At 41.5% G+C, this 26,034-nt stretch overlaps 3 protein-coding genes across 5 annotated transcripts; all 3 read right to left on the reverse strand.

Moving 5' to 3' along the window:
* Positions 1–971: 971 nt before the first annotated feature.
* kctd5b (potassium channel tetramerization domain containing 5b) lies at positions 972–14,936 on the reverse strand. 2 transcript variants are annotated; one of them, XM_079293622.1, is made up of 7 exons: positions 14,597–14,936; positions 9,313–9,421; positions 8,956–9,047; positions 8,741–8,836; positions 8,426–8,530; positions 5,906–6,031; positions 972–3,929 (listed from the first exon to the last, which is right to left on the reverse strand). In XM_079293622.1, the coding sequence occupies exons 1-7, from the start codon at positions 14,816–14,818 to the stop codon at positions 3,900–3,902; spliced, it is 780 nt and encodes a 259-aa protein (XP_079149748.1). In that variant the 5' UTR covers positions 14,819–14,936; the 3' UTR covers positions 972–3,899. The 2 variants fall into 2 exon arrangements, with proteins under 2 accessions (XP_079149748.1, XP_079149749.1); XM_079293623.1 differs by lacking the exon at positions 8,426–8,530.
* A 266-nt stretch (positions 14,937–15,202) lies between these two features.
* pdpk1b (3-phosphoinositide dependent protein kinase 1b) lies at positions 15,203–22,975 on the reverse strand. The gene is made up of 14 exons (XM_079293595.1): positions 22,866–22,975; positions 20,582–20,872; positions 20,343–20,385; positions 20,086–20,223; positions 19,803–19,947; positions 19,596–19,693; positions 19,384–19,459; positions 19,200–19,268; positions 18,934–19,030; positions 18,622–18,795; positions 18,239–18,456; positions 18,011–18,068; positions 17,629–17,781; positions 15,203–17,493 (listed from the first exon to the last, which is right to left on the reverse strand). The coding sequence occupies exons 1-14, from the start codon at positions 22,887–22,889 to the stop codon at positions 17,380–17,382; spliced, it is 1,698 nt and encodes a 565-aa protein (XP_079149721.1). The 5' UTR covers positions 22,890–22,975; the 3' UTR covers positions 15,203–17,379.
* Positions 22,976–23,319: 344 nt separating this feature from the next.
* Positions 23,320–25,983, reverse strand: tsr3 (TSR3 ribosome maturation factor). Of its 2 annotated transcripts, XM_079293620.1 has the most exons (6): positions 25,577–25,983; positions 25,132–25,342; positions 24,839–25,032; positions 24,563–24,730; positions 24,004–24,058; positions 23,320–23,674 (listed from the first exon to the last, which is right to left on the reverse strand). In XM_079293620.1, exons 1-6 carry the CDS (start codon positions 25,695–25,697, stop codon positions 23,578–23,580), a joined length of 846 nt encoding a protein of 281 aa, XP_079149746.1. In that variant the 5' UTR covers positions 25,698–25,983; the 3' UTR covers positions 23,320–23,577. The 2 variants fall into 2 exon arrangements, with proteins under 2 accessions (XP_079149746.1, XP_079149747.1); XM_079293621.1 differs by lacking the exon at positions 24,563–24,730.
* Between the last annotated feature and the right edge of the window lie 51 nt (positions 25,984–26,034).

Consider the following 26,034-nt stretch of genomic DNA (forward strand, 5'->3'; position numbering starts at 1 on the left):
TCCTATATTGCAGTGTGCAATTCGGGCTCGTAGGTGCGCGTTTATCTGTTAACGATTTATGATTTAGCCGTAAGATTGTCAGTTTTTTTCTGTATTAGTTTACATTTCATTCGAACACCATAACGTCTGCTGAAAATTAAAACTGCGGTATTATAAACTGGGGCAACATTCCCGGACGAAATTGAGTTTTTCTCCATTGTATACACAAAAAGGGAACTATGCACACAATTCTGAAACATAGTATGTTAGTATGGAATTGAGGACGGAGCCATAGACTCCATACTGCTAAACTATGGGGTCAATTCCACTGCTTTTACTCAGATGCGGCTGTTGCTCATCGCGCATGCGCTGTGACGCTGTCTAACGTACTCTATTACTCTATTTGTTCAATATAAAATAAAGCAGGCTTACGGTCTAACTTTTTACCATGAATATCTGCTGGCTGTCATCTGTCCATAATTGTTATAAATACAACGTATTATTCATTTTTCATACATCATGAATGTCAAACAAGAGATGTCCCATTCTAACAAACACGGCGGGTTTATATCTTCTCTTGTACAACATCTTTGTCTCGATTAAAGACCGTAAACCGTTGAAGGCACATAGACACCGTTAACTCAAACGTTTGACAAATTAACTAGCATTTACTAAAAAGTTTAGATTAAACTGAGTGAAATTATTTTGTCACAAACATACTGTTATCCTCCCTTGTTAAAAAACAAAAAGCTCTACAAAATAAACAGGCATGTTTCAAGGCAACTAAAGCCATTGAAAGATGTTTTGAGGTCCGGACACAAGAGGTCGCTATTCATCAAAACAAATAGGATTTGTTGTCATGACTTCTCCATTTATGGTTATAGTATCTACATGTGAAAGGACAATTCTATGTGATGAACAACATGGTATGATTAATAATGAACACAGATCAGGGTAAACACACCTGGAAATAAAAACAAGCTACACACATGTATGAATGACAACATATTTATTGGTTTACCCTATACAAGACCATATAGATATATCCCCTGAACCTCATACTTAGTTTGCACGTTTAACATTGCATAAGATCATATAGAATCGTGATCTATCTCGTGATGAGATGTAATTGCTAGATTGAGGAAAAATGACATTCATTCCCTCTGATTACAAGTGTGATCATCTTCAATCATGCACTACAGTGTCTGTGGCTTATGACTTGAATGCAAAACAAACTGGGCACTTATAAGTATTAGGCTACAGATTTGATCAGTTTGTCCATGACATGAAATGACAATCGATGCTAAATGCTCAACCAGACAGCCCGTTTGTGTTGTGATGGGCATTAAAAAGGTAGCTGCTAAAGTAGAGAGGTTAAACACCTCAGACCAGAGTATATAAAATGAAGTTACAACTGAACCAAGCAAAATAAATGCAAAATGATTTAAATCTCTTTGCAGAAAAAGAAAGTCTCAAAAGAGCTAAATAAACCTTTGCTCTGACCCAATGCAGGTGGGTTCAGCCTATGAAAAGTGAGCATCGCTGCCTTCAGAGAGGGCAGAAAGCACGATTGTCTGCAACGCTCAATAGGCTGTCAGTGGACAGAGTAACTCATCGGTCAGCACATCCGTGTGAATATCAGTTCGTGTGGAGCGGGGAGTGCTAGTTGCCGTTGGTGCGGTCACACAAATCAGACGAATGTTAACGTGTGAGGAAGCGCAAGACAGTACATAATTGGAAGGCTTCAGAACACTAACAAATGTAAACATAGCTTAGCTCTGGCAGGAAATCCAGTCTACTTTGAACCTCTTTGCAGATGTCAAATGTTGCACTTTAAAAGCCCTCGTGTGTGTGTGTATATATGTGTATAGCTATATCAAAAACATGCATCCATACTTGTTTTTCGCAACATTATAAAAATTGTTTTAATCAAGTGTATACGTGTATATGTGAGTAAATGGAGGTTTGTGTGTCGTTAAGAAGTCTATATGTACAAAGTGTGCCAGCATTAAGAAAACTTTGCTCAACCCTGACACTAAGATCAACGTGTACAATACATATAGGACATTGGATTTTGGTCATTGGGGGGGGGGGGGGGGGGGGGAAGGCAACACTAAATGATTATTTGTGAATGAAATATCCAACCTAGCAAAACCACACATCAAACCTGAAAACAACTTTATATATATCAACAAAAAAAAAAGTGTTCTAAAATGCGGTATTTACATTATCAACATTACAGGCTTGACAGCAGTGTGCACAGTGCTGTTTCCCACTGTAGTACTTGTAATGCTGTGTACGAAATCTACTCAAGTCAAAATGCTTAGAAGAATCGATCACAATGCAGGAAAAATACATTTGCTTTTAAATGTAACAGTCAACTTCATAGACAGCCAAGTATCGCTTTATTGGTTATCAAAACATGGTCCAGGCATGTTCTCAGTGAAAGACACCGTGTTCAGCATCAGCTGTTTCAATCCTAGCTCAGAGATCTCTAGAGTCCTGTACGAACAACAGGAGTGAACATTGTCAAAATTAAGTTTTTAAAGATCCAGTATAAACAACTTCCGTTCCAAGTTGTGTTTTCTCTACAGTGTACAAAACGTGCAGTTTTTTTTAAAGAGTTAAATATTAATATTGAATTTGGATTATTTACATCAAAACAAAATCCTCTGGATATGAAAAGAAAGTCCTTCACCGCTGCCTTCAAGCAGCTCCAGTCCCCAAACCTCCCCTCAAAAAATAGGAGGAAATCTCTTTTTTCTTTTAAAGACGTCATTGTCTCCAGGATGTTTGTCCCGACAAGAAACAGGACACTGATGTTTAAAAAAGAAAAAAGAAAAAAAAGTGTGTCATTGTAAACCAGAATTCACATTTTAAAAACACCGTTGACTATTTGGGCAGTTAACTTTAGATTTATGAACATGAGGAGTTCAGACAAAATGTCTGGCAGATTAAAAGTAATAGAAATCTATGTGGAAATGTGCGGCTAAATGTGTATCCAACACGCAACTGTATAATAAGAATACATCTTTTCAGTGGACTTTCCTGAAAACATTATTTAATCCCACCGCACACACAGGCCATCTGTGGGTAATTGTGTTACGAAGGTTGCAAGATTACATGGTGCCACGAGCAACACAATTTACTTTTTAAGCAATAAACAAGAATTATGTTGCATCGCCATATGACTGATCTCTCTAAAGTCATGTTAGTTGGTCTATGTGAAAATGGGGCTTTCATACCATGCCCCTTTACCTGCAGTATCAAATCACTGACGCTGTTCACAGTTGTCGTCCTGGTCGTAGAATATTATTGTTCCTTTTTTGACAGAATATACTGTTGTATAGCCGGGATCCTCATGATCACAAATCTCAGTATAACCGTTTGAACTCTTTGGGAAAACCTTTCGATTTTGTTTTTTTGGGGTGAACTTCATATTTAATAGCTGAACTCTTTACCATGTGCTAAATAAACACAATTCCCTTCTTAACATTTCTAAATGATTTTGAGTGATCGAGAGCATACGGTTTGATCCCTTAGCAGACCCTTGCCTTGGAGGGTTAATGAATGAACTCAATAGATGACCCTGAGTGAATCATTGGCCTTATATGATGATGGCCATATTCTATAGCGTAAAACATTTGTCGATTGCAATTCCTTATTCTTAATTTTTTTTAAAAGAACAAAAAAGAAAAAAAGAAATTGCCGCTAATTCAAAAAAGGTCCAGTTTAAAAGTACAGGCACAAATTGTCAGTAAACAGACGTATTTACATCAAGAAATAAAAACAAAGAATGGAGAGAAAAAACACAAAATAAATGCACACCCCTCCTTTAAATCGCCACTGTGCCAAACGTTCTTCCACGAAGATGATATGTTCGCATCACAACACCTGGAGCTCATAATACCGAGTCCTCTTCACATCCGGGAACCCCTTTCCTGAAGGATCTGCAAAGACCAAAACATGATAGCATGAACACAAACACATCGTACCACATGCTCAGAAAGTAGTTTTGTTCCCGACTCTGTAAAGTCCTCTGTATTCCTGCCACAGTGCTCACTCTCCCAGCCAGGAGCACTCACACATTTACTCTACGCGCTGGCTGATCCAAACTTACTGGATGGGGTGCAGAGTGAGGAAGATAAAGCATCCTATGCAGTACGTGGTTCTAAAGCCAATAGTGGGTGAGCCCATGAAGCTTCCTTGCTACTGGAAAGACATGCAGCTAAAACCAACCACAGCCCGAGGAATGATTCTGAACTACAGAAGAGATGAACAAACCGAGCACTATGAAGGAAAGAGCAGCAGAATACAAATGTAACGTTACCTCGTTGAGGATAGATTTAAAAAGGCGCTTTTTAAACTTTTATTTCAGCAAAATCATTCATAATAGCAGCGTGTCAATGTAAAGAAGATAAGGTTTGTTTTTTTGTTTATTAACGGAGCTTCTTCATCACCATTCTGCTTCACCCGGTTTCCCTTTTGGGACTTAATTGCAGTCACACAAATTGAGATAAACCACAAACCCAGATATCTTCTTTGTGTAAATCTTGTTAGATTAGGATTGGCTGATACAGATGCCAATAAGACGTATTGCCACATTTACTGCAGTAAAAAAATAAAATAAAAATGCCACCAGTGCTGTTAAAGCAACACTGGAAAATGGGGGCGTGTGCAGACGCAGCGCCTCGGTGCTCTCGGTTAAACAGCGTTTTTGTTTATTTATGCGTGTTGAGTTTACTGGTTCAAGCACTCGGTATAAAAATGTTGTTCGCTGCTGCTGGCTGGCTGAGGGCTACCAAGCGGAATCTCGTTGAATCACTACAATGACAATAAAAACCTCTTTATCTACAACTACTGTTTTTGACAATGAAATGGACAAAGTGAGTGTAGTAACCCTCCCTCCCCTTTAAATGTCATTGAATGAGGGAAAATGAGTCAAAAGTGCTGCAGCTGATGATTCAGAGTGTCCTCCATTAAACAGGGTTGAGAGCATTAATATAATTACAGGGGTCTTATTTACACTACTGGAACAAATGGAGCTCTTCCATCTGCTTCCAAAAAAAAAAAAGAGCTTCATCTGCAAATTAGTATTCAGCCAGTCTCAGCAGGAGCCATCTGGCTTTTGATTTAGCTCTGGCTTGTAGACTGTGAAGACCCAAGCTGGTTTTCGACCTGTATTCAGTCCCTTTGATCTGGTTTAAAGTGTCTCGTCTGTGACACGTGAACAAAGTTTTCAGTCGCGTAACCTGCATCATAGAGGCACAGGGAAGAGGGGACCAACTAGAGAGCCTCAGTGGAGGGACTATGAGCAGAGGAGCACTCACCAGTGAGTCATAAACATTCAACCCTAATCAGAGTCATTTCATAATCGGTCTCTTGGTCCTCACTGAGCAACATGCGGCAAGCAGACAGCAGAAGACAAGAACGGCATGTTGTAAAATAATGGAGGTGTAAGACGTTGAAAAAGAGAACGAGGGGAAAAATAAAACTAATGGATTAATGTTCAGAGGGTATTAATATTAACTACATTTAGCAAAACCCCAAAAAGGTACATGACATAGGTCTAAACGCTGAGTCAGCTCTGTCTGAGACACCTTTGTGTGGTCTAGTCGTCTTAACAGGAAATCATTGTTCACTTAAGAAAACGTCAGAATGAATGTCTGCTTTGCTTGAATTAATACTTCCTTTTTCTCCGATCACCGGCGGTTCTTCAGGCAGGCCGTTTCTTAACCGAGGGACTGAATATTCACAATGTTCTCCTTCATAGAGCTTTCTCATCAATAAAGCAGAGGTGCTTTCAGTTCCCCGGTGGCGTGTTCATAAATGCGATGCATTTAAAACATTCAGCACAGGCCATCATTCACAGACCTTTGCTGTGGATGGCTTCTCAACGTGCCTCCCCGCAAACTCAGACGCTTACCTTAGCCTTCTCACTGGGCTCACTGTTTGTCCCGTATGATTGATTGTGCAGCTCCTTGGAGACTACACACAGGAACTCGGCTTGGTCTTCGTTTCCGTAGTTGTAAGAGGAGCCTATGCTGACCAGCTAGAGAGAGACACGAGAGCAGAGCACAGAGGAAGAGTTAGCCTTAGACTGATGAAGTTGAGGCAAAATCTGGGTTACTCATGGTGGGAAACCAGCGGCAGGGAGACATTAAAGTAATGTAAGAGGTTACCAACCAATCAAGGAGCAGAGAAGGTTCATGCAACTCGAATTTAAGGCTCGACAACATATGATTTTGGAGGTTCTCTAATTAGACATAGCTCAATACAGTTTATACAGACCAGACAAATCGAAGTGTGGTCTGTGTAACTCTGACGTTTGTTTTTAGGATTAATTATCTAATTTGTTACGTGCACCATATAATATGAGATACAGTGGAGATGACACATAAAGGTCCTCAGTGAGGTTTAAACCCAGAATGTCATGGACAAACAATTGTATGGTACACCACTTGGCCAACCCACTAAACACTTTTTAAACGAATACACTAAGAAAAGATGGACGATAGAGGCTCCAAAACCTATTTCAAGAGCTAAAGTGTACTGAGAAATGTGCGTTTTAAGTAATTTGACTTATAAAATGCAATACAAACTGTGTTTTCAGGACCTGCAGAAATGCCAGCATTGAGAACCAAAATAAAACATTCATGAAGATCAAAGAGCAAACAGAGAATTGAGTTCCCAAAGTAATTAAGACATAAATAAAATAATTGGTGGACCACAAATATATGGTAATGATAATAAAAGAAATCGCACAAAGACACCACAGTCAGAAAGTGCAGGGACTCCACCACAGGAAGCAAAAAAAAACCGATGTGGGAACAGTGGATTTGACTTGATGGGACCATGCTCGTTTAAAGTGAAGAGTTGGAAAGAAATTGATACAATCAACTGTTTAAAACTACAGTATCGCCTACAAAGCAAATAAAAGAGGAGCAAACTACAAATTAGATCACTCCCATCAGTAAACACCCGCTCCATGTTTTAGCTCTGTGACTGTAGACAACATGTGATTTTCTTTCGTGCTTCGACTGCCATATTAATTCAGATCAATAACATCAATACTAGATACTATGAGCTGTGTTCTTTGACTGTTGGTTTGCTCGGTTTTATTTTGGGCGGCTGTGGCTCCGTAGGCAGAATGGGTTGTCCACTAACCGGAGGAATCCATTATATTGACGGCTCCTCCAGTCCGCATGTCGAAGTGTCTTTGGGCGACTTATTGAACCTCAAATTGCTCCCGAAGGGCTCGGGAGTATCGGTGTGTGAATGAGCGTAGAGATTAAATCCTGATGGGCAGGCTGGCAGCTTGCATGGCGATGGTATGAACGTGAATGTTGTCATGTGGCGTGAAGCGCTTCGAATAGCCGGAAGACTAGAGAGGTGCTATACAAATGCAAGTCCGTTTACCATATCATCATGTCTGCCACGTCGTCAGCAGCACGGCTTAACATTCTACCACAAGTATGGAGGGAGAATAATTTGCATGAGAAAATGTTCCTATTCCAAGTCACGTCAGTTTGAATAAAAGACACAAACGGACACGAGATATATTAAAAAGGAACCGTGGATAAGAGCTATAGCAACAAACCCTCGTTCACACCTTGAAAAAACATGCGAGAAACAAAACAGAGCAGTTCGTGTTCCTGAATAACTGCTGAATGTTAAGTGTGTGTACACTGCAGGCTACATGTATACCGTCTGTACCCAGGTGTGCATGTTCAGACATGCATTGGCCTCATTAGCCACTGCTGCCGGAGACTTGTTGTTGTTAAGCAATCTTTCTCACATTAGGCATCGACGCAGCAAACAAAAAGACCAAATAATCCCAACTAGCTACCGTGGATTCCACTCGTCACGCTGCTGAAGAGTCAACGAGCACCAACGCCTCAGACTTTCTGGGTGAAATACGCGTCGACAAATTGTTTGTATTAAATGGCATCTTAAACCAGCCGTAAAAGCTCATCTCCCCAATACACTCTCCTGGGCTGACGACCGAGCTTTCGGCTTTGCACAAGGAGTGTTTCTAGGAGTTTCCCATCTGACCTGTGTAAGGAGATTATAAGAGAGACAAAACAACATTTCACTACTAAACAACCAGAACTATATTACAGCACAGTCCCCAGAACAGCCAAGTGGCTACATGAAAGCACAGAAAAGCTTAAACTGTGAATGCAGTATGAATTTTTTTTAAAAGAATTAAATTATAGCATAACAAAACAAAATCACAGACAAGAAGAAGTGTAATGGTCTCTTAGCCTCACTGGGGAGCAAGCAGTACAAATGAACATGGAAAAGAATCAACTCAAAGAATGACCAACAGCTATGTGTCTACTTTGGACAAACGACGGTCAACGGGGTGTGTGTGTGTGTGTGTGTGAACAACATGGGGACCATGCAGTGACCAGCCCGTGGACAGAAATTTGTTAAGACACACCTCTCCGCTGTTGTTTGGCAAAGCAGACTCCTCTCCCTTCACCTCCCTTGACACAATCAGCAGAAACTCTGACTGGTGGGCCCGCCCGTAACCTATACTGACAAGCTGCAACGACCAATCAGAGCACAGAAGGGATGCCCGGATCATGTATGCGGACAGTGAGAAAGATGCGATTTGATGTTTGGCTTCTTTTTTTATTTTTTTAGCCATTTCCAATATTGAGGATTGGACTTTCTGGGTCAATGCGAGCATAGCGGGGTGGGTGAAGCACATGGAAGGAGGAACGCTGCCGTGACCCCGCAGGAAGACGTTTACCTGTTCAAACTTCCAGCCGTCAGACATGGTCGACACCATCTGTGTCAGCTCCTCCTCCTGGCACTGCAGCACACGGTAAACATGCTTCACTGGAACCTGAGAGGGGGAAAAACACACGAGAGAAATGGAATCGAAAGGGAGAAATAACACAAAAATGAACGGGACAAGATCGTCATATTCATGGGGAAAATGTGTTTTAACAAAACTTAATGTACCTGTGATGTTTTACAGTCGCAATCCCTGATCTTGTCCTTGAGGAGCTTTATTAATGATGTGATGTTGTAGAATTCGGCCTCTTCTAGCACACCTGAAACAGTGAAAAATAAACAGTTATAGCAGACATATCCTTCTACGACTTCAAGGTTATGCAGAGATGATAGTGTAATGTGTGAGAATCTTTACTACTTTAACCAGTCAAATGATTTGCATTGCACTTTTGGTCTGTCAAAATAGAGATGCGATGGACAAATAGGTAGTTGTCTGTATTATTTTTTTGCAATCATTGCCATGTCATCACTTTTTACAACAATCAATCAACAATGATGAACTGAAATACTCTACAGAGACATTACCTTCCTCTGCCAAGTCCCTGTTGAGCACCAGCTTGCCATGTCTCAAGTAGTTCAGCACTGGCCCAAAGTATGTGGGGTCTCTGTCAATGAGATAGGCACCAGTTTCATCCTGAAACACGGAGAAGAAGGAGGACGACATTAATAGAACAACACTGTATTTACCGACGGTGTTCAATTTTCAGAAACAATTCAACATTTAGCCACACTTAACAGAACCACTGCTAGTCAATTTAATTATAAGCATCCAGTACAGGGAACACAGTGTGCACACGTATATCTGAATTGAAACATAATCTGTGGGGGGATAAAAAAAACAAAAAAACACTATGCATCAGGGACTAAAACTCGAGGGATGAGAATTATGAGGTCAGCTCCTGTGCGGATAATCTCTTCTGGGGCTGAGGGGACATGCGCACACAAGTGTGACAGCTTTGGGATATCACTTCACTATTCCCACAGGCCTTGGGTTTGATCCAGATTTCCTCACAACTACTGGGTATTCCCCTATTTCTGTAAGTCCTGTGATTAGACCGTCTAAAACAATTAGAGCAGAACATAAAAAAAGATTCGGAACAGCAAACTGAATCCACCACGGGGACCAGGAGAAGGCACCGTGGCTTACAAACCAACAATTAGCAGAGTCAACTCTGGTCTGCTACATAGTTGGCCAAACACATAATACGAGTCTGTTTGAACTGCTGTAGAACTACTGCAGCTTCACATTCACGAAAGTACCCGGAGGAGGGGGGACCTTAAGCAAATGTTGTGCTGATCCTGAAATGCGACAGGATGTTTGACTTTGCATCGGTCGGGTATTATGGCTTCAGGAGCAATCAGCCGCACTGATGGTCGCTGCAATACTGTCACACTCTGCAGGTCGTGACCAAACTCAAACAGGCAAGACTGCTATGAAGAACATGTGATGAGTCATAGTCACCTCGTCTTCACAAGCTCAGAGAGGATTTAAACTCAAAACCCATTAATCTTTTCCATAATGAGAGACGGTCCCTGTGCATTTTCCTTTGTAATGAATCTGAACCCTCCTGGCTGGTTGACCTCATTTCCAATGCAAAAATATCCAACCGGAGCCTAATGGAGCTCTATTCTGGTCTTATCGCCATGTGTCAGTTCCTTACACTTCCATAGTCACCGAAGTTTGAGCACAAGCACAGGTAGGCCCCTGCGTGGAGGAAACGGACCAAAGTTGTACGTAATGGTTGATATTAACGTAGAAGCTCAGGTGTCTACCATTGGCCTCCAGCAACACGTTTTTACCAAATGAATGCTATAACAAGAACTTGTCTCGGCAAGAAAATATTACCATGTGTTTGAAAAAAAAAAGGCAAATACTTAAAAATACTTTAGTTTCCATGTATGATGTGCTTTTAGCATAACATTTGGCTAATAAATATGGTAAACTTACATTTAGGGAGAATTCCAATAGCCCAGTGGTTAAGGCTCTCACATTAATTCCCTTTTCCGTACTGGGACATTTGAATAACCGCCGTGAGTAACACCTGCGCCCATCCTACTACAGGAAGAGGGCTCGATGCTCAGTCTGAGAAAGTTCACCATCTCTGTGTTATCATGGTGATGATGAACAAAACGTATCTATGAATATCAAGGTTTGCCGTTAGACCTACAAAGCAAACAGCTTGAACAAAAAACACCAGATAGCAGCAACAAATAAACTGACAACAACCACCAGCAATAGGTCAGCTGACTTTAGGTCTGGCATGCTACATAGTGCTCTGTGGTTTGGTGTTGTGCAAAGCCTTCCATACATACAGTAACGAGAGCCAAGTCAAAGCAGGCCGAACCGTGACTGGATTCAAACAACTTGAAATTAAGGTAAACAGAAGCAAATTAGACGGGCGGGCTTTGAGTATTGACCTTATCACTCTTCTTCTACACACAATACACATCCTCCCACAGGAAATACCGTGGCGACCCACCCTTCTAGCATGTGATGTCCAACAAGGCTTTTTGCAGACACATCAACACTGAATGTCAACTCCTAATTCAACAGAATTAACAAGTCGCTGCATGTTTGCTTGCGAGTACAACGATGTGTGCACACACCAAACCTTTGCATGGCACAATTCACCCAGTCTAGCCAGACAGCTGTGGGTATATATATATTCACTGCTAAATTCCATATAAGATTGGCTTTCAAATAATACACCAGGTGGTGGTTAGCAGTCGTTATCAAAGAGAAATAGCAACATCAGTTAAGTCATTCTAATTTGCATGTTGCACGTTATCAAACGCCACTCAGCCTTCACTGCAGTCAGGGTGGAGCACCAGCTTACTGCAGAAACACCACTTAAAAGATGTTGCAGTAGATCTTCTGAATCACATGACTGTAGCTACTTAGCCAAGTGGAAGCCTGATGCTTGTAGAGTAGGAGCCCCTCTGGAGTACAAGCAGTAATGGCATCGTCAAATGGGCCTTCAACTTTTAAATAATACACACAGCACATCAAGGCTACATTATGTGAAACTCTCATATTTCAAGATATTTAACGCGGTGCACTTGAAGGAGCTTAACCTTTCACGAAGGCTGAGAAGAACATATCGCCTTTCTGCCATTTTCAACTCTGCAAGGCAACACCGTTAGTGCGTTTTGCAGAACAATGATGACGGTAAATGAACGGCTCCTTTTGAACATTCCCTAAAAGCATTGCTGCTGTAATGAGAGGCAGTTAAGTAGCTCCACGACTAAGCTGGCAAACCAGAAAAATCACTGAGACCTCGAGCTTTCTCCTGGCAGAACGAGAAATGTGCATTGCAACAGAAAAGAAAAAAGCTGGAAGTGAACCGATTGGTCTTGTTGACGACTGACTTTGGTGGGGAATAAAATTCCAAATGACAACATTTTAATTTAAGGCTATGAACAACTGTAGGTGACTGGCTTCTGTGAATAAAGTTGCTTGAGACCAATAAAGCCAATCGGCCTCGAGTCGCACCTGATTTGCCATTAGTACTCTGCACGGTCCTGTTGAGCACTTACTGCAAGAAGACAGAGCAGGAGACATCACTGTGAAATATTTACATCGCCTCCCACGGTGTGCTCAGACATGACATACAAGCGGAATACGGCATTAAACGCGACCATATTTTTCCTCACACTTCTTTGGTGCATCAAATGGATAGAAATATGAAAAGAATAAGATGTGGAAGGAACAAGAACCCTTTGTGATGGGGTGCTTGAAAAATTGATGCAGCTCTCAAAAGCTTGAAAGCTGCGTCTCTCCTTGAGTGGTCTCGAGCTGAGCAGTTTGAAAGCAGGCGAGGGACGGACGCCCATTGATGTGCAACTCTCAGCTGGTTGATTGGACAACTGATGACTTTGAGAGCAATACTTGCTTATGATTTCGCAGCATCAAATATTCACACAAGTCTAACAAACCTAGTTAATATCTTACGAGTAGGATGTTAATTCTAGGGTAAACTATTTGAAAAGAATACTTATAAATAAAAGGCTTTCTGTTTCGTCTATGCACGTGACGGCACTTCCTCCCTGATCTACCCCAATGTGCAAAACAGGCTCCAGTCAACAACATGAATACTGCAGTTCTCCTCAAGAGTCCGGCTGAAGCACGTCAGCCTGCGTGACTGAGAACTGAACCACTCATTTCCTTGGCTGGGAAACACAATACTGCAGTCGCACAGAAACAGAGCTCTTCTCTGATCCGTTACTCTGCTGGGCTTCATAATCACATGCAGTCGTGTGATGCAAAAAAAAAAAGGAAAAAAAGGATGTCTTCTTGGCTCAGTCGCTGATTAGATGAAATCATGCCGATGTAAATTGTTTTAGACACAGCAGCAAGTGAAATAATATCCAATAACCTGCTCTTTACTAGAAGCTATGTGTAATGAGACTGCCTGCAGGAGAGCGGTACAGTAATGGGCTGAGAATCTGATGCACACTTAAGACAAAAGGATTTAGATGGACTGATCCGTTGCTCATGGGAGGATAAACTGACAAAAAAGCAAGCCGATTGTTGAGAGATTAAGATATTTGCATGAAAATACGAGATGATCCACGGCCTCAGCTTAGGAGGGCAGCGGTGCAAGTAGATGACAACAATGAACAATGGGGCAGTAAACCGAACGACGAAAACCAGAGATTATTATACTATGTATACAGACACCAATACATTGTGTTTGACAGTGCTGGGGGCCTTCAACCAACGCCCCCCTACCCCCCCCACACAGCTGTTAGAACCGCCATATGGCAAACAAAGAGAAGCTTGCTTCTGGAGCATTGAGGCCATTCAGGCAGAGGAGTGACTTCATCCTCAGCTCTCGGTTGTCAGCAGCACCTCACTCCACTTTGCTCATTAAAGAAGCCTCGGCACCAGCACTGAGGCTGATTACTGCACGAACAGAGCCAAGTCACAGACTCACCTCAAGAAAATTGATCAAGCAATAAAGTCTTGTGCGTGTAACGTTACATAATTTGGCAAGTCAATTACAGCACGAACGCTTGTAGACATCACATTATACATTATCGATCAGCGTTTCTGTACTAAATTGTATAAAAATTAGCATACGATTTAGGCTGTTGGAATATTCTGCTAAAAGTCTATTTCATATTTGACTGAAATTATTCGGTTATACACGTATTAGACTGATACGCTGAGTGAAATAGTTTACAATAACTACTATAGTAACCCATCTCCAGCCATGCATAAAATCGGGTTACACTATCCACAGAGGTCCAAAGTTGAATATTTAACAGTAGCTTTGTGAATAATGGAGAATAATTGGTTGTCGGTTTTTGACACCGCACAGCTCGGCCTCAGACGGAGAAAGTTTCCAACTAACGTTCTGGGGCGACTTGATTTTTTTTTTTTTATATTTATATTTAGCCTGAGAAAAGCTGTAAAAAACTGTTTAAACCACGCGTTGGTGTTTACATCAACACTTTAAACAACACATTGAGGTAACGACAACCGCAAGACCTGGCAACGAATTTTGTTAAAAGACCAAAATGAGCCAGCTACACACAGAAGCTAGCAGCAAAGATCATATGTCATGTGGGGACTGTCGGAATCTAGCTAGCTTCGCGTGCTAATGCTAGTTAGCCACACACATTTGAGTTAGCACAAAGTATGAATACACACTGATGTTCACACAGCGGGGCATCTGGTTAAGCAAGCTGGTACGCACAGTCACCAACCATCCCAGTTGCTAAACAATACAGAAAGCAACTGTAAAGTAATGTATAGTTGACCAATAGCGATCCTAAGTATAGTGCTAACTAGCTTAGCATTTACCTTGTCGGAGTCGAGCTCGGGGTCAGCTTGGCTCAGTCTGTACAGAAATGATTTTGGATCTCGACACAGCGTCTGTCTCGTTGTTAAAAAATACGTCCCCCCGACGTTTAGTCGGATCCATTTAGATGCCCCGACACCGGCTGGGACGTGTCTCTCCGCCGGAGAATGGGCCAAACATCTCCGGTGGACGGAACCGCTTGTCTCGGAGCTGTTCTCTGCCATCCCTCTCTTCGTCTCCTCCGCCCTCGCCTAGGCTTATGTGCGGCTGACAGGAAATATCTAAGCTGCAGCCACTAACTTCCACGATTCATGCAAAGCAGGCTGCCAGCGCCACAGCCACTCCTACCAGCCCACTCCAGCACCCACAGACACTTTGTGTAGATTATCCCAGAGAAGAGAGGCTCTCCCGAGTTTGATCCACTGACGCCTCGATGTGGAGCAATGGTCTCTTGATACCGACATCCCGCAGATGTCACAGCGTATAAAAATGTCACTTCGTGAACAGTATGTCATGCTCGCACATACTGAAGACCAACCAGGTTTAGGTTTTCTCCCGTGTTCGCCATACAATGTGTATTAAAATTTATTTTCACGACACACAAGCGCTGATAATGGGCCGGTACTTTATTTACATGTTGCAAAATGTGAGATGCCATTGCCACTGAATGCTGCTGCTTTCCCGGTGTCACGACTGTGGTTGATAACAGAAGACAGGACACGCGGCTTTATTTGTATGCCTAAATCCCTACATGCTTTAATTACTGGACTACCAAGCATTAAGTGGAAAATTCATCATTCAACATCTACTGACCTAGCGCACAAATAATCAGAGAGAGAATGAACAATTCATTAAATTATCAGAATATGATTAAATCACTGAGCAAATAGAAAATGTATGATATAGTAAGAAAAAAGCTGTAAAATATTATAGTTTACAATAATTATTCACATTCAAAGGCTTTACATCTCAATACATACACATGGCCCCTGAACATGACTTCAATCCAAATGATTCATATATTAGAATTTAAATAACACAGAATGAACTAGAGGCTAAACAATAGCCATCAAATAACCTTATACAAGAATAAAAATACAAAAACTGTATCCTAATATCATTGCATTACTTGCTTCAGATTTTAATAATACATCATCTGTACATCACAGTTCTAGTCAGTTACAAGCCAGGTAGAGTATTCCATACACAATGTAACCGACTGCCATCGACTTGATTCAAACAATTTTTCTAACTAGAAGAAAACACTACTCTAGTGCTTCCTCAACTTTATAGACAGATACAGCAATTTTTCATCGGCTATTTGGATCAGATAGATATCTTTTAACTGACATCCAACCACATTGAGCCCCGGGCCCCAGGGTCCTATTCACCTATACTCCAGTCACACACTGCACACACAGACTCAGCTGAACGAAGAGGACCTTTGGAAAGGACCTTAAGGTAATATGTCAAAAATTAAAAGCATGATAATACATATTGCTAAAACAAGAGCACAAGTTAAATCAGTCGCTTTAATTTCTATTGGGCCAAATGTCAGAATGAAAACAAAATGGGCCGATGAGCCCGATCTGCCATCTTGTCCGGGGACAACAGCGTTACCGTGATTGCTTCGGAGAATGATAGTGTGTGTATGTATCACTGTTGATGAAGGTTTTCTGTTCAGCATGGGGTGGTCAGCACATACGATTTAGTTTTCAATAGGACGTACTGAAGATGAGCCGACTATCCCACCGAAAAAGAAGTTGCAGAATTCACATCACAAAGAAGTAGCCAGTGAATGGTACAGAACAGCCAAATTCATCCAATAAAATACACTATGGTTACCAATGCAGTCAAAAATACCCACCTTTAAACTTGAATAAACTATATCTCCAGTGCCCTGGGCGAGAGAGAAGCGGACAAGGCTGAGCTACAAAACTGGCCATGCAGGAAAGATAAGCAAGTTATGATTAGGAAGTACAAGCTAGTGGCATGTTTACCCGCCCCCCGTTAGCAACACATCCTAAGTAACGGCTACAGAAGGCTCGCACTTGTATAGAGACTGATTCAGACCCATGTCTCACTGCAGACCGGCACTCTGCTTTCTTACATCGAGACCTTAGTTTGACTGCAATAAGCAAGTTCCAAGAGACTTTAAAAAAAAACACAACTCAAATACCGTGGGAACACTTGGGCTCTGACAAAAATATATATAGGATTTGAGTTTGGTAAACACGTGAGACTGAATCTGCGTACAGTATCCGTTACAACCATGGAGTATTATGCTGTTGAAGTGGGGCCTGACTACAGCTTGCACAGACGATGTAGGAATAGGATATGGTTTAATTAAGATATCAGGATAGGCTCTGGTTCACAAAAGCTAGATTTTGTGTTATGGTATCATTGGAGCAGGAAACCAGTCCTTGCATTTGAGATAGTCTGAGCGGTAGCCAAGCGTGTGTCCCTCTATAGGACAAGCTTGCCCCTCTCTTCCCCCCCTGCAGAATGTACAAAAAGAAGATGTGCATGGTGGCAGTCTTATCATCCATACATGGAAAAATGCAATAGAAGCCTCACAGAGAGCACAAAGAACAAGCAAAGCAACCCTGAATCCAAAGTTGTATTTTTCCCATGGTTCTACTCAGGAAAACAAACAAGGTCTAGATGCCAGCGTCTCTAAGAGTTTGTTTACATTGCGGTGATGAAGGGCACTAAAGAGGGTGTTACTCTGCTCAGTGATTGGCCTCAGAGCTAAAGAGGCGTGGCCACAGGAGGAACTGTGCTCCTATAGGCCGGGGTTTTGGTGCCTTTGATAGATCTTTCTCCACACTTCCTGGATCTTCTTGCACCATCTGTCAGCATTTCCGCTGGGGTCCATCAAATAGTATGTTCTGTTAGGCTGAAAAAAAAAAAGAAAGAAATCACAGGAGATGAAAAAAACTATTAAAAAAGTAAACTACATAGGAGGAGAAATTCTAATCAGTTGGCAAGTATCAATATGCTGAACAGACATCAAAAACAAATAGTAATTTACCGTATGAACAAAGAAGGTTTTGAAGTTCTTGGCCTCGGGGCGTAGCTCTAGGGACCAAGGAATCTCCCCTTTCAGGACCTTGTTTACAGGATCCACGTAGTACAGGTGTGGTCCTTCAGTGAGAAGCAGCTGTCTCCGTCGAGCAAACAGACCCTGCAATGGAATGCCACACGTCTCGAGACATTAGCTCACCAACAGAGGGGGCTATGAGGCCTATGTGACTCTCCTAAGCACAGCACTGAATTAATCTTTACTTTCTATATGTCATCAGTCAGAGAAACACCATGGGATGTGACTGAATTTATGCTGAGAAAACCTGTTTACATTTTACTACAAACATCTACAAATATCCTGAATTACATGGCCTTGAATTCACACACACCTTCCTTTTGTCCACTGGGCCCATCTTCAGGATCAGGTTATTCTCCACAAACTGGTGCCTGTGTAAATAAGCCACATCAAATTACCGACACCCACTCGGTTTCACTTAAAACATTAGTTTTTCTACAACAAATTAACATTTTCAAAGATTCAGATTTACATAAAACAACGAACAGGACTCTAAAACACAGAGATTAACAGGTTGACTCATTGGCATGGGGGGCTTTACCAGGTGTTTCCAGTGGTCTGTTTGTCCAGCAATAGCTGCTTCTCTTCTTCAGTGAACTGCAGGTCCAGCTCAAAAGAGTTATTGTCCAGGTCATGGATGTACTGCTCAATGTTGCTGCTGGACCTCTGCGGGGGTGTGGATTCATGTGGCGACAGGGAGTGTGATGAGCTGGACTGGGCCACCTGCATGTTGCTGAACTGGCTCAGGAGGTCATCATACTGAGAAATGAGACGGTTGAGAAAAGATACAGTGATGCTTGTGGTTTGTTTAGGAGAATACCTTTTTAAACAAAGCGTCACACCTGAGTTTTCCCATGACCAATCAAAACAATGGACAAAAGGGAATGGGGGGGGGGGGACCTGGACTGTAATAAAATATCTTACGTTTCCATAGCAGTCCTCATCATCCTCAGACATGGCTGGCAGGTAGGGGGTGAGCTTGGGGGGTGTCTGTAGGTGGAGGTCGCTCCAGGAGATAGTGTCGAAGAAGGGGTGCTGCTTCAAAGGGTCGTACCCTCCCATCTCTTCACACCCAATCCGCTTGGAAGGGTCCAGTGACTGAGAGAAAAAACAAAATACATTCTGTAAATAACAAACACCAACTGACCCCCAAACGTATCAAATTAAAGTCCCCACGGATATCAGTAACATTTAATGGTATCTCACATCTATGAATCCTGGTTCTTAATGACTTACCAAAAGCTGTTTGACAAGATCCTTGGCTTTGGGGAAGAATTTCTCGGGGAATTCATACTCCAGCTTTATTATCTTCTGGAATATTAGGTACTCATTTCTGCAACAAATGAAACACAAGAGGAAAAGAACAAAATAATAGGGGCTGTTAATGAAATGTTGTTTGCTAGAGTGACATAACTGGGGCATGGTTGTCACTACAGCATTAAAGTTCAATGATAAAATCAAACAATGGAAAATTTGACAATTAACTTCAACTTAGTACTCACCCAGCTCTGAAAGGTGGTAAACCAGCCACCAGCTGATAGGTAATACATCCCAAGGCCCAGAGGTCAGAGCTAAAAAAGGAAAACAGATACAGGAATAAAGTCGAAATATGATGCCGCCATTATCTGACAAACGTTAAAACAGAACAATGATTAGCACTTGTACAGTGATGACCAAACCTCATACCTCTTGCAGGCAGATTTCTCTGTTAGCAGCTCTGGAGACACGTACTGTGCTGTTCCGACAAAGGAGTTTGCTCTCGCTGCCAAAGTGTGGAAATAAATGGTTAAAAGACACGAATAACGTCATCCTGCTCTCAATGAGTAAAAGGCTAAATGTATGTACTAAACACACTTGTTGTACTTTATGTTTAAGTAAAATAAGGACTGTGGTTATACCTTGTTTACTGTCTGATGATAACTGTTTTGCTGTCCCAAAATCTGTTATCTGGATGTGCATGTCTGCACTCAGAAGAATATTCTCTGGTTTCAGATCTCTGAAATTAGACAAACCAGTTGTAACTCATGGGGAAATAAACACTTAACAGGATTTGAAAATGACATGTCAAAAAAAGCAAATAGGACAAAACAAATAGAAAGTCTTACCTGTGTATTATCCCCTTATTGTGTAAGTATTCTAGAGCACAAACTATTTCCGCTGAATAGAATCTAGTACAGGTCTCATCAAAAGAACCAATTTTGCGAATGTATTTCAGGAGCTCTCCATTCTTAGCGTAGCTCAGGCCAAAATCTAAGAAAAGCTAGTTAAGGAAGAATGATTACCAGAAATCAATTGTTAAAACCACAAACTAAGATGTTTTTGACACAATAAAACATGAGGTACGCTGTTAATACACCACATGCCGTGACAAACTTATTAGAAGGATACACAACTTCTCATCATCTTGAAATGTGAAGTAGAGCTTGACGAAGAATGGGTGTTCTAGATTCGACATCAAATCCCTTTCTCTTTTCACGTACTGGGCTTTGTTTGCCTTCACAATATGGCGCTTCTCTAAAATCTTAACTGGTGGAGAGAAAAGACAATTTCAGGATACAATAGTAAAAACACACCAAGCAACTTTTACATGTTGATAATACGTGTCATTGATATCATTCACCAAAAGCTGGTGCATTATTACTTACTTGCATATTCTTGACCCGTTACCTGCTCTCTTGCCAGGACAACCTTAGGATGAAAAAAACATAACACAACATGTTAGTTTCTTGTCTGACTTAGGAGAAACTCATACGGCCTACTTTGTCAATTCCCCTCAAATTAACTGAGGATGCCTCATCCAAGAACATTAATCAAAAGAATGCTAGCATGTAGCGACATCTACCCAGGTATAATTCAAAAGCTAAGTGGAATGCAAGTTACATACCGTCGAGAAGGAGCCCTCTCCCAGAATCTTGCCAAATCTAAAGTCCTCTGGCTTCTTCTTGCGTGGCTGAGGGGCCTGGACAGCCGGCTGTGTGCGGAGGTCTGCGCCCTGGCTGCTGGCAGACGCTCCTACAGCACGGGCCTCTGAGGCGGAGCCCTCCATGCTGGGACAGTGGCTACTGCTTGCGCCTGGGATAGCAAGTGGCGAGCAGGAGTCAGGGTGGTTTCTTACCATTGATGGATGCGAGCAGGAACAGATGACAACGCTGGGCTGAATGGGCACAACATCATACTGGTAGAGGAGAGGAAACATTGAGAACATATCAGTCAGCAGGGTGATGCAGTTGTCGTTCTGGTTTTTAGTGTTTAAATAGTATATCTTCTTCTTAGACCTAGTCTAAGATTGCACCTTTTAACACACCTAAAAACTAATGAATCATCCCTTCATTATGACTGACAATCGGTATGCTGGCAAGCTTAGGACAACCATATCTAGCAACCACATGAATGCTGGGAATAAGATATTACAATAACAACAGCAAGAACTGCCTTTAATATCAATTTTCATAAAGAATCTGTGTTTGAAGAAGAGTGTGCCTTTCTCTTCAGCTCTTTAAACTGTCTTTTGAACTGGAATTTTAAACATTTTTACCATCATTCTCTGAGCAAATATATTTCACAACAGCTTGCTAATAGTGCACCATCATTTTACCTGAATAGGATAACACAATAGTGATAGACAAGTGTATAATTAAATATATACGAGCAGTTAGCCAACGTTTTCCAGAAATTTGTGTAAATAAAAGTAGATGAGATCTGGATCACATAGAGTAGACCCACCCCATCCAAGGTTGACAACTTAATTGACTGCACCCAAAACTGTTGGTAGAATATCTTAAATATACAATTTCAAGTGAGACCCCTTGAGGAGCAAAGTCTAGAATTGATAAGGACATACAACGACTATTGAAGACGTCGCTTCTGCGGCTGGTGGTCCCACCCTCCAGTGTTTAAGTTGTGAAAACTATGTCAAAGTCAGTGCTTTCATGTGACCATTGTACTTACTACCTCAGCTGCACTGAACACATACAATTTGTATCCACATGATCAAACTAAAAGGCAGTTAAGGCGAACAAACAAGTACAAGAAAACCACCAAATAATTGTTGAGGACTCGAAGATAACATACAGCGACAGATTGTGCTTTCCAACAAACTCCTTGGTGCTTGTACCAATGTTGTTTATTTTCTACTTACTGAACCACTAGAACTATCAGTGCTGATGTTGTTGAGCTTACAACTCCGTTAGTGTTAGGTAGTTAACGTTAGTTCAGTTGGACTAACGTTAGCTTCTTCTCATTCAAAACCAAGGTGTGGCCTTTTAGCTGCCTTATCCCGGACTTGACTGTATTGTTGCCAACTAACGATAGTCGTATTACTCTACTAAACCATTACTGTAAGTCAACCATGTAATGGTTGTTAGAAACATGTCAGTTAACGTTAACCCAACCCTAAGTACTCGGGTAACAACAGGCCTGTGCGAACTTTCTTTGCTAACTAATGCCTGCTAGCAAGCTAACGTTAGCTCCTGCTGCCTTGTCAAATAAAGCCGGCCATCACTGACAGCGAGTTATAAACTTATCGCTAACAGACAGTCAATTAGCTAACGTTAGAAAGCCAGGTGACAAGTAACGTTAACTTCAAAACATGATGCAATTTTCACATCACGCTACTCAGTCACGGTCGAATTTGATGTGCCAGCATTATTATCGAAATTCCAAAGTTAATGGGTTGACAATCTAACGACAAAGTGTTAACCTTAAAAAGCTGCCTTCTAACCAAAGGTGGAACGCAGTCAAGCTACCGTTAGCTTGTTAGCTACTGTTAGCAAGCAGGAGCATCGTTCGAAAGCGCGAACATGTTTAGCTAACGTCAGCCAACAGATAACGCTACTGACCAAGGGGGAATGGTCATCCTATAAAACTATCAGCAAGCATTTTAAAACGCAAAACCAATGCACAATAATTAAAAGTGCATTTGGTCATGAATTAAGCCAGGTGTTAGACAATCCCGTTTAACGTACCAAACATTAACTGTTAGGTGTTGTGCTAGCCAACATTAGCGAGCTAACGTTGCTAGTGAGTCGTAACGTTGAACGATCTTTTGCGGCTAGCACCGCTCTTCAGATAAAGGCCCGACCTAACTATTTGTTGTCAAACAGCCGCCACACTGTACATTTTGAGCACCGGCTTCGAACTGTTATTCTTTTCAGAGTTGCGACACTCACCAGCTGACTTGTAGCTCTTGCCATGGGAGTTTTCCTCGAGTATTTATTTGGAATAAAATAATTAGAGAAGCTCCAGTAATGGCTGCCTCTGCGCCTTCATTTTCGAGCTGTGACGTCGTTCCACAACAATGTTACCGCAGGACAGCAGAGGAGAGTCCCGCTGTGTCCGCCCCCCTCCACACAGTTACAACCTACTGAACTTCATCTTACTGATAGGAATTCAGTCAGAGGGCTGCAGTTGTTTATACATTCAGAATTCAGATGCGGCAGTTAACGTGGCCCACAACCTTATCTTTACGCCATTCTGTTTTAGATTGACTAATGCATTGTAGTGAGGCTTCTCCTCAGGTCTCCTACACCATTTTAACTCCTCGAGGCTGCTCCAACTTTTGTGTAGAAGCCCACAAGTCTGCGTTTAGCATCAAATCATGCATATCAAACGTCAACCACCACGTATTGCTTGCAAGTATTAGTTTATTTAATCTGCATTTACATGAAGACAAACATACAATTTATTGTATAAATTCTTTTTTTTTTGGATGCTTGTACAAAACTGCATAGCCACAATTAGCCTCCAGGTTATGTATGAGCCATGAGTGTTGAAAAAGTGTTGCCAGTCTTTGTAGTAAAAATCCATAGTTGAAATGGGCTTTATTGTGACGACTTAGATCCAGTCTCTTCCTCTTCATGATGATGTGATACTGGTATTGACTCAATGTTGCTCTGTTTTTTCATCTTCTTCTTCTTCATCATCTTCGTTATCCTCCGAGGTGTCCGTATCCTCACTAGAATCCTCATCTTCAGGTGCACTAAATACAGAAGAACAGTTTGAAGAACTTAGTAACCGTACCCATGGGGAAAACAGTGTGCATGTACAGGTGTTTTTCAAGAATATTTTGTATTTTCCAAACAATGTTGACTGTAGGTTATTTCAGTTGCACATTTGAAAGTTGTATAAAGTGACACAGCACTAGCAGAAAAATTGGCCAAATGTAGCAGTAAAATAACTGGATCAGTGCTAATGCTTAATTTATCATTTCATCACTACAAGGTTCTCAAACCGTGCGTCTGAGGGATTACCTCACTCTCAAAGTGGTTGCATGTTAAAATGCCCTCATGAGCAATATTAAATGCTTACCACAAACGTCTGTTGAGATTCCCACATTTTACTCCAGAGTCAACATCAAATGGATCTGTGAAGAAGGTAGATAATTTGTTAAGAAAATGCTTCAACAATAGAGGTTATCACTTTAGCCTGGTTCCAGACCTCTGAATCACTGCCAACATCTCTGACTCATTCAGCAATTTAAATTAACCACAATGATCGGTTGTATTATTGATCAGCAGTCTAGGAAACAATGCCAGAAATGTCTCTGTCAATGTCTACGATTTTAGAGAATGCTGCCTATAATTGATGAATTATAATATATCACTGTACGAAATTCATACAGCTTAAAAACCTTTTGAGACAATAATAATTCCGCAGCGGTGAGACAACATAGGAAAATAAAATATGAAATAGATATTTCGTATTTTTAAAGTTGAATAGGCATGATCTATTTCGGGGATCGAAGTTGAACATGAAGCCAAACAAAGATTAAAATAAGGACTGAAATGACCCCAACCATCTCTGCTACACAAATATGTTGGTAAACACCGGAACAGACCGCAGTTTATTTCTATCTCCCCCATTTTACCGAACTCCTCCTCCACTGGTTCAGACGTGAGATATTCCTTTTCTACAGCGAGCAGCTCTTCCTCTGACTGACATGCAGCATATCGGTCCAGCAGAACTTTATTGAGATCCAGGAACACTGTCCCCCACTTGAATTTATTCAACAAGAGCATTGCTAGTTCTTTGAAACCTGCAAAATCAGATACAGTATGTTAGAGTTTCACTGTTATAACTACAAGAAACAGTCAGGAAGACAATACAGTACATCATTCCTGAATAACTAAAGCTAAGGCCTTACCGACAATGCAGAACGTGGCAGCAAAAGCCTCAACACAGGACAACTTGCAAGGCTTGCCATAGTTGACCGGGTTTGCAGCTACAAGGAATGGCAGTAACCTGGGATGAGTTCCCACCATCTTATTGAAGGGAGTCTCCTCCAGTTTAGCCCAGGAACAATCGATCACTGCTATTCCATTTTTAGCCACAATCTCTCTGTCATTTGATCATAATTAGACATTTATCACAACACAAAAGTTAGTGTATGGCTTGGTTATGAATCATCATGCATTCTAATGATAAAACAATGCACACCTGTCTGCTGGGGTCACATACTTTGTGCCCATCGGACTCAGTACGAGTCCATTAAATCTCTGATTAAGGCGCAGGTTGTGTACAAAGCCCTTGCGTGCCAACTTTCTTCCAGTACACCGTTTGGGATCACAGTGACCCAACTCCCACATGGCAAGTGGACAAGGCATCTTCACCTGAGGGGCCTCTGCTCCCTCCTCTAGGTGAAGACTTGCTGAAAAACAGTGACAGAGGACAAAGTGTACATTATGATGAGAGTGTGAGCACTCTTACTCACACTTTTTGAACTTTTTTTCTTCACGACATTGATGTAAAACAAATGAATTGCCATTTACTTACTGTATAGCCTAAGTTAACAGTTTCATACAGCACCCAAAATATGAAGAAAGCACAAGACAGTTACATAATAGAACATAACTTTGGCTTTAATTAGTAAATTCATTATTACCTTCAAAAGCAGTGTGCATTTCTTCTGTAAAGGCCTCTAAGGTTTTCCCCTTCATTTTATGCCTTTTTTCTTTGCCCTTGTTGCCTGGGCGCACAAACGTGCCCTGTTTCTTTCTCCCCATGCTGCAAGTTAAAGTTGTTCGTTAAAACGAACCAGCATGTTCACCTGCTTTCCTCTGACGTTAGCTGTTAGCTAGCTAGCTAAACCGCACAAACACACAACAGTTTGTCTAATGTAGCTCGTTAAAAGTACACGTCTCGTATTATATCTCCCGGTACACCATTCAAACGTTCAAATAGATTGTCACAATACAACTGCCTTTAGTTTGCACGTATCACGCACTTATTTGTTACACCATTTAAACTAGTTTAATCGCCTATAGCTCGTGGAAAGCAACGTCGTTGTCTGAGACGTAAACTGCGCATGCTCAGATCTTATTTGCATCCCGTGACCTGTCA

Source organism: Melanostigma gelatinosum (genome assembly GCF_949748355.1).
Source record: "Melanostigma gelatinosum genome assembly, chromosome: 21".
Classification (NCBI taxonomy): Eukaryota; Metazoa; Chordata; class Actinopteri; order Perciformes; family Zoarcidae; genus Melanostigma; species Melanostigma gelatinosum.